The sequence below is a fragment of the Anser brachyrhynchus genome, assembly GCF_964034855.1.
Source record: "Anser brachyrhynchus genome assembly, chromosome: 5".
NCBI lineage: Eukaryota > Metazoa > Chordata > Aves > Anseriformes > Anatidae > Anser > Anser brachyrhynchus.
This window is the reverse complement of record NC_137699.1, coordinates 44,887,223-44,900,417: the sequence shown is the minus strand read 5'-3', so window position 1 is coordinate 44,900,417 and position 13,195 is coordinate 44,887,223. Positions and strand designations below refer to the sequence as shown.

Here is a 13,195-nt window from a genome sequence, read left to right as displayed (position 1 = left end):
CAAATAGCTAAATATTTTTCTGAAGTTATTTGTGTGAAGCATGTCTCTACATCATTGTAAAAAAGAGGTTTTTACTTCGTTATTCTGTTTCTTGTCCTTTGTACTTTGAATTACAAGTTAGATGGACTCAACTCTGTCAGTGGCCTCAGTCTTGTGGTGACCATTGCATGGATTTAATGCTCTATTAAAGTCTTTTTGTCCTTTTTTATTTCTCCAAGATTCTTCCCAAGTAACATTACTGGAAGGAGGATAGTGTTTGGACTGAGTTCTGAAATCCTGTCATTCAATATGGCCTGGATAATTTACAAAGAAATGCTATTTAAAGCATTTGTGGCTATTTAATGAAACATTTTTTTCATTAGCTTTCCTGTTACTACACTTCAAACCCAACAAAATCAAATTTAACTTTTGGATTTGATCAGCAGTTCTTTTAATTAAGAAATCTGGTGAGGCTTAAAAGTTAAAAGTCCTTATCTTTAGGGAAAGTGCAGTGTCCATAACTGACCACTACTTGTCAGTATTTTACCACCTTAAGAGAGTTATCTTCCTAAATCTCAGTTATTTAATCATATGTTTTCAGGATCTAACTGAACATGATGATACATGTGTTTCTTTTTCTCTTTGTCTGACTTGTCTTTGCTTTTCTCTTGATGTGCAAACTTTTAAATTTTATTTCATTATTATCATCATCATGGTCTGATCATTAACCAAGATGATATCTGGTTATAAACTGACTATAAAGAAAGCTTGACATATAATTTTTGCATCTTTACTGTGTAAAACTGAGGTTTTTTTTGAATCTGCATTCAATATGTGCTGTGTGTAGGTGGATAAAAATTTTCCACTGCATTTTTGTATCTCGAGTTGACGTGTATTCTAGGTGTGCTTAAACGCTATTTATAAAGAAAATCTTAAATTAGTGCAAGTCATACATCTTCACTTTCTTCTGTTTCCCTGACAGAAACTCCTTTCTGTTTTGAAAGGAGAACAAATAAATTCATCTTGTCAGTACTACTGACGTGTATATATGGATTGCTTTAACAAAATACATTTGTTGTCTAAATTAAGATTACTTTGAGATTCTTCAGTGCTTTGCTCTGAATATAAAGATACCATCCACTTTGTACTGTTTGTTTGCATATATGCCTCCATTTTCTAAAACAAATATAGTTCTTAAAAATAGCCTTTAAACAGCTGTTACATGCAAAGAGTGTCCTGGATGGCTTCAATAATTCCTATGCTTGGTTTTCTGGATTTTGGTAAAATGAGGTAGTGTTCATGCTTTACTCACTTCAGGTGAACAGTATCATATTTATAAAACGTTTTTGAACACGCTGACTGTATTAAGGCAGTGACTATGAGTATGTCTTAAGCTAATAACTTATTCATTTCTTAGTGCAACTGGATACTTAGATCTCTTTGACTCTCACTGCACGTACTGTGAAGTGCAAGATACTGGCAAACTTCAAACAGAGGGTGGAATAGACTGGTCAAAAATGTTATTGAAAAATTCTCTTTTTGAATGACCTTCTTTGTGATCCTTTTAGACAAACATAAACTTGATCTGTGCTCTGAGACATCTGGATGTTTTAATGCATCGTTGATACTTTCCCCTTGACTCTGTGCTATGCCACCTATGGCTAGTGGGTTTTGTTTTAATTGTAGTTTGTCTGGCTCGCATCTCTGCATTGGAAGACAAGCAGGTCTCATACACAGGTCACTGAATTATCTAGGCAGTCTGTCTTTAAATGCATTGCATTTAAGGAAGCAGTAACATGGACTGCTAATGTGGCAGGTTAGAGGAAAAAAAATCAGATTAGGATGAGGTACACTTTTGTTTTATTTTAAAACATAGCTCAAGGTTGGTCTTTTTTAGCATATTTCGGCTAGTATCAATCAATTTCTCTGATCAGTCTCACTTTGTAAAAAGAGATTTCAGTTTGTGGTCTGGGCACTACTTTCAAATCCATTTTCTGTGAACAACAACAAACTAAGAGAAGTTAGTAGGCTTAAATATCAGTAAAAGTTATTTCTGTATGTTGCAAATGATTGGGAAGTTTTGTTACAGAGGCCTCTGCACAGTTTTCTCCGTATATAAGAGGAAAAGTTCTATAGAGTAGGGAATAAATGATTTTCTTATTAAAATTATGAAGTTTGATGTATGGATGAGGTAAAGTGAGCTGGGGTACACCATGTATGTTGATATTCTGATTCTATTTTGTGCTAGTAAAGTCTGTAAAAAGACCTTAAGAATTGCTCCCCTGGGTCAAATCATAAGTTTGTCTAGCCTGTCAGAGATGATAGTCTGTTTCTAACTGTCTGAGCAGGATGTAGAACATCTAGCTGGCCCATCCTGAAGTCATACTATGGAGACATCTTCGTGTGCATGTTCTCTGCTTTCTTGTGGCCTCCAACCTGCCTGCTGCCTCCAGGGCCTCACCAAGTTACATAGTCTCCTTGTCAGCCATCTGCTGGGCAGCCTGGATATTAAAGTCTTCAAGAGGAGGATCTTGATGGGAGAATCTACAGGGCTGTAGACCTGTTTCCATTCTTTGGTGCTTCAGTGTTTCCAGGTAGAGGTCCCCTGGGCCATGCCTGCCCACTTTTTGGAAGACATCAGGCAGGAGTGTGTTGGAAGGGGATGCTGAGCACAGCAGTTCCTAGTTCCCATGTTTGACCCTTTGACTCCCTCAGTCTCTGGAGATAACAAATGAAGTAAAATCAGTTGGCTCTTTACATGGCATTTTTATTTTTATTTTACCCTTCCTTTCCCAAGAGAATCCTTTCACAGACAAATCTTTAATGGAGAAAAAGAAGAGTGACAAAAGCCAGTTAGGGATAATTATTTAAAAAGGAACACAACAAGGAGGGCAAACTTAAAATTAACTTTTACCTATGTAATTTCTCAACCATTATTAAGATCTGCTGCTTGTCCAGTTCCAGATGACCAAATATTTGTTTCTTAATGACATATTGATTGCTTAACTGATGGCCTATCTAGCACCTAGTGGAAAAACTTGTATTTCACAGTTGAAGCAGTGCATGTTTGATATATTTAATGTTATTATAAAACCACATTCTTTTTATAGTATTTTAACTGATATATATGAGCTGTTTTAATAATGAAATTGTTATGGGCTTTTTAAACTATATACAGAAAGTAGAAGTGAATGTTATTTGCTTAGTGTCAGTGATATGAAATACTGCCTTTTTATGTGATGTTATTTATACTTAATAGTCTAAATATCATTCAGTGATCCTGGTAAGTTGAAACGACATTGATTTCTGTGGCTTATTCTATGAATTTGGATGTACTACTGGTACTGAGACAAACTTTTTGCCTTTAGTAGGGACATCTTTGAAAGTTTTCCGGTGTTTCTAATTCCATCTCAGTTAAAGCTTAATTTTCCTTAAACTGAATTTAAATTTTTTTATGCTGACTTCCATAACAAAATCTGCATATATGTATATTTTACAATGAATTACTAATTCAGTACCAAAAATAAGGTTGGCATACAGTTGACTCTTTATGACAAAGCTTCTAATTTTGCTGAAAAATGAAGCTGAATTGCAATTAGTGTATATATACATCCCTAGTAGACCAAACTAGTACCTCTAGTTATTTAAAACAACAATTTTGTGTGCAGTAATGACATTAGCTGAAGTGTTGATCTTAGGTTTATTGTTTATTTGTTTTTTACCCCTATTGCTTAGCTTTTGGGGGGGGTTCTTCATAGAGTCTTTTTGAGCCAAATGGGTGCATCCAGTTTGTGTGCAGTGTTGAGTTATATAGGTTAACTGGTAAGATAGATTTTGAATCTGTACTGAGTAGTTAGAGAAATACCTTAAATATGTTACAGTCTTGCAGTGTCTGATTATGAATCAGTAAGATGAAAGCCTAATTCCTTATGTAGCATAATATTTTCAGTGGCATAGTTATAATAAATAGCTTCCACAATCTCAGTTTCTAGTATAAACTGTTCAGGCAGAAGAGGAAGCCAAAATATACTGAAACCCTTATGTTTTATGAGATGAGGATATATGGCTGTATAGACATCCATTTATTTTCTCCGCAAAGCTACTTATAAAAGCAAAACTTCTACAGCTGAATTTTTGATCAAGTGAAAACCTTCCTCAGTTTTTGGTGAAGAGAAAATGTTCAAAAATGAATGATATTGCACTAATGACAGGGAAAAGTTTCAGAGGTATCTGTTTAAGGAGATACTCCTTTAAAATGAAAATAAAAATGCTGCTCAAAAAGAGTAGACTGGAAAAAAGGCATTTCGTTCTGGACAGGCTGTGTTTTTGTTGTTTGGCTGCAGTTTCACCAACTAATGGTGGAAAGGTCAGATGTACTTATGCTGTGCAATACTGGTTTGAAAATAAAAGGTCTAAGGATCTCTAATCAAAGTGTGAATGAAATTCTAGAGTGAAAACTGCTTGGTGATGTTGACAGCAAACATGTTTGACGCAATTTCTCGAATTCAGAGCAAATTATGTCAGCATGGCTAGTGACATCACCTTGTATTTCTACCTGGTATTTATGATAAGCCAATGGCACTGTTATGGCTTGGCATGCCCAAGTTTGGGTTATTTATGAATGACACATTAAATTTGCAACATATCTTTGATATCTGCTGCATTCCTTTCCAAGTTATGGTATATGCTCAGCAAAAAATGTTGGTTTAAAGAAGCAAGAGGTTTCAAATTTGATGTTCAAGGTAACTTTATTTTTATAAGATGCTTTAGAAAATATATGTAGCTGGTTTTAGACTCTTCAGTTAGAAAGGGGACAGGAAAAGTCCCTGTGGTTGGTTGGTTTCTTTATTTATTTTTGGAATAAGGCATGACAGTGTCAGTAACTTTAGATCAGGAATGTTCAGTTGATCCTGCCTTAACACTGCACATCTAAGCATCTGTCAAGATTCAGATAAAAATAAATTTTTTTTGTTTGTCTGTAGGGGTTCTCTTCAGCTTCTCAGTCCTTCATCTCACAATGTTTAGGGTCAGTCTTGAGCATCTGGGAATCTATACATCGGAAGGATGTTAATGCTAATTTTGACTTTGTATTTGGCCCAGTTCTGTGCATGGGTGTGTTTATGCATGGACTTGTATTTATCTTTTCATAACAATGTACATTGGCTTCACCTAGAAATATTAGACAAAGTCAGCACTTGTCTAGATCTTTTCTTATACGTGTGAGTAGATTGTTTTCTTTTAACAAACTTATAAGGAAGACTTCTGTAACTTTTGTAATGATGTTCACATTATGTTTTTCACTTTAAAGGCTTTAAAGAAACAAGATGCTAAAACAGCTGAAACAGAAGAGCTTATGAAAAGTAAACTTGAGAAATATGAAAGTGAAAAGAACCGAGTAAGTCTTAATTTTCTTTTTTTTATTTAAATGTATGTTGTAGTATATGCTTCCTCTTTCAGAGAAAGCAGCAAGATAAAACTTTCTTTATCCTTTAAGATGACATGGCGGTTTCTGTTGTATCAGACATGCAGTGAATGCAACTATATTGAACTTGTCTTTCCTGCAAAGCTTTTTAGTTATATTGTGTTTATTCTAAAAACTACTCCATCCTGCCAGATAAACAAACTTATAACTTGTAGATTATCATTGATTTCTTTTTTGATTTGTTGTTGAAAAGACACAGATGCAGTCTGCCGTCATGTATTTATGGCAGCTCAAAGGTACAGCTTTTCTTTGTCCCAGCAGTTAATGCGTGTTTTGGTATTTTTGAAACCTGGTGACTATTAAACACTTTTTTTTACTGACCTATCTGTTGACATATTGCTTTCATCCTGTTTGTAGGAAAAAAAATTCCTTATATTTCTGTTCCTGCAGATTGCTATTGCAATGTTGCACTTTTGCTGGCTTTTTTCCCCACTTACATAAAGTTTAACCTTTTTGTTAATACTTCCAAAGTTTATGCTAAAGCTTTTATTCTAAGCAATCTATGTATTGTTACCCTCTTCATTCCATTACTTCTAGTCCTATTTACTTTGCCTGTTTGCCAGCCTCTTAGTAATCACAAAGAGGATGTTATCTCTGCAATAACAATTTCCGCTTTCAAAACTATTTTTATTTCTATGTGCATCTTTGCAATCTTTCAGCTATTTGTGGCAGAATTCACAAAATATTTCATAACTTTTTTGTTTTTGGAAATGGTAATCAGTTTGACTATTTCTGTTTACATGCTTTTAAATTCCCTTGATATTATATTTTTGGGAAAATTCTAATTGTCTGAAAGTCCTGGCACTTCAATTTTTCAGTCGTCTTGTTTCCAGAATAATTATAATATCTTCTTGCACAACACGGAAAAACAGAATTTATTAATTACCAGTTGTACCAATAAGTGTTATCTTTAACATTTTTATGAATAAACTGTATAACAAAGGCTTCAAATGTTAACTCATTCTCAATGTTTATCCAAATTTGAATGCATGGCACAAACCCTGGGACAGTTTTTAAAAGTTTATTTTTTTATTTTTTTAACCTAGTAAAAAGTTGCTTTCATGCTTTTTTGTTTTGTTTTGGAGTATATACATCACTTTGAATCTTCACGTGTTATAGAAAAGTGTATAAAAATTATAGACTGTAAGTTAAATTTTCCTTGTCTAATTTAAATAAATATAGCAGAGATTCAGTACAAGTGAAAGCTTGCTTTAGAGTTTTGGACAAATTAAAATATGGTGAATATTATATCTTAATTTAAGTAGCTGCTTATACTGATTAATTTGCACCAGAATTAACTAGTTAAGGTATATTTTTTTTCTATTGATGCATACTTCAATTTTCTTTCTTCATCATTTTTCTGTAATGAAAGCTTGAGCAAGAATTGGAGCAGTCCCGGAAAAAGTTGAATCAATCAGAAGGCAGTAGAGAAGCTCTTTTGCATCAGGTAACTGCTTTGGGGTGGTGGAAATCCTAAAGTCTTCGTATTTGGCTATGTCATAGTCTTTTTGATTAATTTTCCTTTCTCATATTCTGATAACATTGCTTTGAGAAGGAGATACAGAAAGAAAGGTTTGAGTCTAAAAGAGACTGAGACTGATTGCTCTTGATACTTTTTCTTTTCCAAACCTTCTTACATATATGTTCATGTATTAATAATAAGAACAGTAGTAGCAGTTATGGTACTTCTTACATACATAAACAGTATTTGTAAATACCCTTCAGAGTGTGCTTTAAAACAACTCCTGTATTAGTAATTATTATTATTATACAAATCGCATGACTTCAGATAAACCAGTGACATAGATGTATTGTGTGCTCTCATATGGGGGGGGGTGGGGGGAGACAAACATCGGGAAAACAATCAAAAATGTATTCTAAACAATACCTACTAATGCACATATGATTGAATTTAGAAGATGCAGGAACTTGGATTATAGCATTAGAAAAATGTCCTTTTTCCTAAATGTTTCTAGCCCATTCTTCTTTCAGAGGAGCTGAAGAATATTGAAATAGGTAGGGAAGGAGCAAGTTGTGTACTTACCTGTTAGAAATAGTTGTTTCACTTGTGTATTTAGAAAAAAATTGAGATGGCTATATTACTGTTTTGAATTTAACTCATTGTGCATGACATACATACATAGTGTAACACATACGGGTAATATGAGTTATTTTCCTTCAATTCATGCTAAATTGTGTCTGTTTCCTTTATTTTCCCATATGCAATGTAATTGTTGCAAGCATTAGACTGTATATAATAAAAAATAAATATGTAACCCCCCTGTATGTTTCCTGAGAATATCAATAATGTATTTTTAAGAAGAATTTACATAAAGTATATTACTTATTACATTCATATAGATATCTTCACTAACAGTGTAGAAAGTCAACTGAAACACATAAAATGGTATTATTATTTTTAATCTAAAGAAATTGATGCTCAGCCATGGTTGATGCTCAGCCATGGTCAACATAAAAGATTAAAATCATTCGTTTTGATTGAATAAACACTTTCTGGCCTATAACTAGGAACTACGTCATTTGTCTATCGTTTACCATCTGCAGCACTCTTGAAATTTATTTGTAAATATTATTTGTACAGTCTCTTTTCTTTTACAATTTAATAAAAATATCCTATTTACTCCTTCACTCTGTTTTTTGTTAAAAATTTGATACTTCTACATGTGTTTTAGATTGAGGATCTTCGTTCCCAACTTCTGAGAGCAGAAGAAGATCGTGTAGAGTTGCAACATCAAATTTCACATGTTGCTGTGCACCGCCAGAGCTCCCAGGATGTGCAAGAAGATGAAAGGAGAGTTAGAACAGGTACAGCTCTCAAATTTTGCACTAGATGCCTGCAAATTAGTTAACCTGGACATTAATTCTGTCATTGAAGTTTCAGTTCCTTTACTCTTTCAACTAAAATAGCTGATGAAGTTCTCAGCTTTAAGTTAATAAGTACCGGTGCCTGAATATTTAACAAATAAATATCAATGACAGTTAAAATTTAGGATGAAATACCTTGATTTGTGTGGTTAAAACAAATGAAGTGTATTACAGAGAATTAAAGGAAAGTGGATGGTATGTTTACACAATTTCTAAATACTAATTTTTCTGAAATTCTACGTTTCAGTCCATTTGCAGTTTAAATCCTGACATCTTGAAAATCATAACAGAAGTCGATTACGTAGCTGGTTATAGACAAGCTGCTGAACTTCTGGTAGAATTTCTAATGAGTAACAACATATTCCAGTGTATTTATAAATACAATCCAGTATTGTTCAGTCCAGGGCTTCTAATTGCAGTTTGTGAGAATTTTAGAGATGGAACCATGATATTTAGAAGAAAAATTCATTAAAAAATTTCAACATGTAATGGTGAATTAAATTATAGCTTTAATGAGGACTATATTATTAGATATCTATCTGTATTTAAACTTTTCAAATGTAATCAAAATGCATTGGAGAACGTCTTTGTCTTTCTCCTCATTAACAAGGAAATGGAGTCAGTATTCCTCTATTATCTTGAGTAGCACTAGTACAGTGTCTTAGTGGTTTAATTGTTTAATTGGTTTGGTTAATGACTTCAGCTATTGAATTATCTTGATTATTAAAACAGGACTCTGACTCCCTTTTTTTAACAAATCTCATCCAGAGTCCTGGAAAATGGTATGTGGCTTAGGTTCAGAGTTGTAATACAGGGTAGTCATTTTAATAGTTTCTTCTGTTCAGTCACTTGGATGTTAGTGTATCTGCTTAAAAGGAAATTTATTTGTAACTGTTTTTCTTGTTTAGCTTGTCTTGAAAGCATATTTTATTTTTCCGTTTGTTTTATAAAAAGTGCTGTGTAAAAACATGAAGAAATATGTACTTGGAGTTGTTAAGAGACACACGCAAGAAATGAAAATTAAAGCAATTGTTTTTCCTTACTGCATTATTTCTTTTTCTTCAAAGACGCATGCAAAGAATACAGACTTTTTTTTGCCTCCTTTAGCCATAAACAACTACTAACCTTTGAATTTCTGGCTGAGGATATTTGCAGCTTATTCTCATCAGGAACTTCTTCTGTAGTATTGAAACATATAATTCACAGATAGTAACACCTCCTGACTTGGAAGTCACACTGGTGGGATAAAACCTTGGCCTTGAAATTTGTGGAAAATTTTCATTTTCACCTGAACATCCCCAGTAGTTTCTTCCTTTTTTTTTTCTCCAGTAAAAGGCAGGGGGGATATGGGAGGGAACCCCTCTAAAATAACTGGATAATAATAAGCCCCAAAAATACTGTCTCATTCAGTGGAAGGTTATGATATAACTATAGCCATTTTTCACGGATACTTCAAATAAAATCAGTAGCTGTATAATAGTCGCATGTAAAGAAGAAAATTGCCAAAAGAGAAATGAGTGAAAAAAGTAATTTTCCAGAAGTCCGTATTTCTGCTGGGCATATTGTTCTGTTCCCACTGTTTTATAGTTGCTGAAAGATATGAGAAAGAAAAGCAAGAACTGGAGAAACATATTTTGGAGCTTAAAGCAAAGCTGAATCATAATGCGGTAATGTCAGAGGTAGAAGAGTTAAAGAGATGCATAGAGCATAAGGACAAGGAGAAGGCACAGCTTCTAACACACATAGAGGTAAGTTTTCTTTGTAAGTCATTTCCCATATCTTTAAGATACGTGATATATCAGATTAGGGAGCAACCTTTAAAATTGAGTGACTGTCATGCTCTATTGAGTTTATTCTATGAATAACATTGAAAGGTGATCTGAGCTTGCAGAAGTTTTTTTTCTCCCACCTCTTTAATAAACCAAAGAAAGAAAGTATTTACTGTTGCCCCTGAATTCATGGTTTGTATTATTTGTCTTTTTATGATGTCCAAATAAAAGGTGATCTGATTTTGTCATCAGTTGCCATTAATAGTGGTTTGTGGAATTAGTTTCATAAGTTAGTTTTTACTTGTTTAGCCTCCATTCTATCAAGAGTAATTCCAAACAAACTGGAATCCCATGTTCTATTAAATGGTGAAGTACAGTAAAAAAAAACAGTTTGTAACTTCTCTTTTTTCACTATTAGATGTGATGCAGTGATAGTAATAATTATTAGCATACTTATTTATGGCAGACACATACAATGTGTGGGGGTGGTTGTCCAGAGAGGTTGTGGATGCCCTCTCCCTGGAAGTGTTCAAGGTCAGGTTGGATGGGGACTTCAGCAACCTGATTTAGTGGAAGGTGTCCTTTCCAATGTCAGGGGGGTTGGAATTAGGTGATCTTTAAAGGTCCCTTCCAACTGAAACCGTTCTGTGACTGTGATTTGATATGGTCCCACACAACATCCTTTCCTCTAAATTGTTCGGACATGGGTATGATGGATGGACCATTTGCTGGACAAGGAATTGGCTGTATGACCACATCCAAAGAGTTGGGATCAACAGCTTAATGTCCATGTTGGAGACCAGTGATGAGTGATGTCCCTCAAGGGTCTGTTCTGGGACCAGTACTGTTTAATATCTTCATCAGTGACGTGGACTGAGTGCACCCTCAGCAAGTTTGTAGATGGCACCAAGCTGAGTGGTGCAGTTGACAAACTGGAGGGAAGGGATGCCATCCAGAGGGACCTTCACAGGCTCAAGAGATGGGCCCTTGTGAGACTCATGCACTTCAACAAGGCCAAGTGCAAGGTCCTGTAACTTGGTTGAGGCAATCCTAAGCACAGATACAGTCTGTGTGGTAAATGAATTGAAAACAGCCCTGCAGAAGACTTGGGGGTACTGGTGGATGAGTTGGCAATGTGTGTTTGAAGCCTAGAAATCATGCATATCCTGTGCTGCATCAAGTGTGACCAGCAAGTTGAGGGAGGTAATTCTCCTCCTCTGCTCTGCTCTCATGAAACCCCACCTGGAGTACTGCATACAGCTCTTGGGCCTCCAACACAAGAGAGACATGGACCTGTTGGAGCGAGACCAGGGAAGGACCACAAAAATGATCAGAGGGCTGGAGCACATCTCCTATGTGATAAGAAGCTAAGAGAGTTGGAGTTGTTTAGTCTAGAGAAGAGAAAGTTCTATGGAAACCTTATTGCAGCCTTCCAATACATAAAGGGGAACTACTCTTGGGGTTTCAGGATGGGGAGAGTCTCTTTATAAGGATGTGTAGTGATAGTACAAGGGTTAATGGTTTTAAAGAAAGAGGGTAGATTTCGATTAGACATTAGGAAGAAATTCTTTACTGTGAGGATGGTTAGATACCTGGAACAGGTTGCCCAGAATGGATGCTCTTCACTGGAAATGTTCAAAGTCAGGTTTGACAAGACTTTGAACAACCTGACCTAGTGGAAGGTGTCCCTTCCTAGGGATGAGGACAGGGGTGTTGGAGCTAGGTGATCTTTAAAGGTCCCCTTTCAACCCAAATGGCTCTCTTCTTCTTTGTACAAAGAATAAGTGTCTATGTCACTGGAATTTCAGTTGGGAGACTGTTAACTTAAACATTAAGATGTAAGAGGTGGCAGCCTTTATAAGACAGGACATTTCTGTGGTTTTGGTTCCTGTCTAGATTTGTTATTGTAGTGAAATCCATGAACAGTAAGTGTTCTCTACTGTCTTTAAGTGATTGTCAGAAAAAATGAGGATATTTTTAGAACCCAATGAGGAATTTCAGTAGTTGAGCACTTAATGTTTGTTGTATTGAGGTATTTAGTAACCCAGAGGTATTGTATTTTGTGTATATTTTTCTAATGAAGGTATTGCTCTTTGAAATAATGTTGTATCACTTTGGAAATTCAAAAGTGGGAGCTACTTTTTGTGCATTATCATAGATTCACAGGCCTACACTATTCCGTTTACTTTTGGCTGGTTTTCTACCGTTCTGTTGTCAACTTCTGTACTAATTTAAATCAAACAAATACCTCAAGTTGTGTTAGGAAAAAAATTTAGTCTCAAAATAAGTTCTTACACACTTTGTGTAAGTTGGCTGTTAAAAAGGCTTTCAGAAGATCTAGGCTGCCCCCAAGAGAAAACAGCAATCAGAATGCATTTCTGATGCCCCTCAGCATTTGTGTTCTGGCTGACCAATATACCTCTAATGTACCTTCACTAATGTGAAGCATGCTGATTTTTAATTTTTTTAAATTAATTTTTATTATCTTTATTTTATTTTTTTTAAATCTGGTTTTTATTTTTAAATATTTAAAAAAAATAAATTCTATGGTCTGAGAAATTCCAGTTACTTGGTTGGGGGGAGTTAGTAGGATACAAACAAATAGAAAAACATCTTTTAACTTCTGTTTGTGAAACATGGTTTTTTAAGAGTCTGAATGATGTTCTAATACTAATTTCCTGCTCTGTGAAAATACTGATGGAAGAGGGCTAAGTCAGGGTCATTGTCATTGCTGCAAGTTAGAAATCAGACTTCCCTGATTATCTCAACAGAAAATACTTTGTACTTCTTATCTGCTTCCCACTGCCACTCTCCTACAGAGGCAGCAACAGGAAAATAGCTAGGTTTTTTTCTTTTAATGAAACATCAAGGAATACAAGGATGTGAATTTCTAAACTTATGTACTAACAAAGCATTTTGTCAAGTCCGTTCTAACAGCTGCTCCTATCAGATAGTCTGATTCCCAGTTGGAAGTGACTAGTCATGTTTGAATTGAGTGTAACTTATCTTTGGTTAGTGGGGAGGATGTGACTGTATTTGCCTCTGGTGTACATGTGATATTAGAAATTTCTTTTGATTT

The 13,195-nt window shown here is 34.9% G+C and overlaps 1 protein-coding gene across 11 annotated transcripts in view; it reads left to right on the top strand.

The window, feature by feature from the left end:
* The window catches only part of CEP128 (centrosomal protein 128), a 126,117-nt gene that overhangs the window by 23,921 nt on the left and 89,001 nt on the right, over positions 1 to 13,195 (top strand). For all 11 annotated transcript variants that reach the window (XM_080593668.1, XM_080593665.1, XM_080593662.1 and 8 more), the window contains 4 exons: positions 5,288 to 5,374; positions 6,834 to 6,908; positions 8,155 to 8,287; positions 9,935 to 10,095. In XM_080593668.1, coding sequence (XP_080449794.1) covers positions 5,288 to 5,374; positions 6,834 to 6,908; positions 8,155 to 8,287; positions 9,935 to 10,095 — 456 coding nt within the window. The remainder of the gene's footprint in view (positions 1 to 5,287; positions 5,375 to 6,833; positions 6,909 to 8,154; positions 8,288 to 9,934; positions 10,096 to 13,195) is intronic.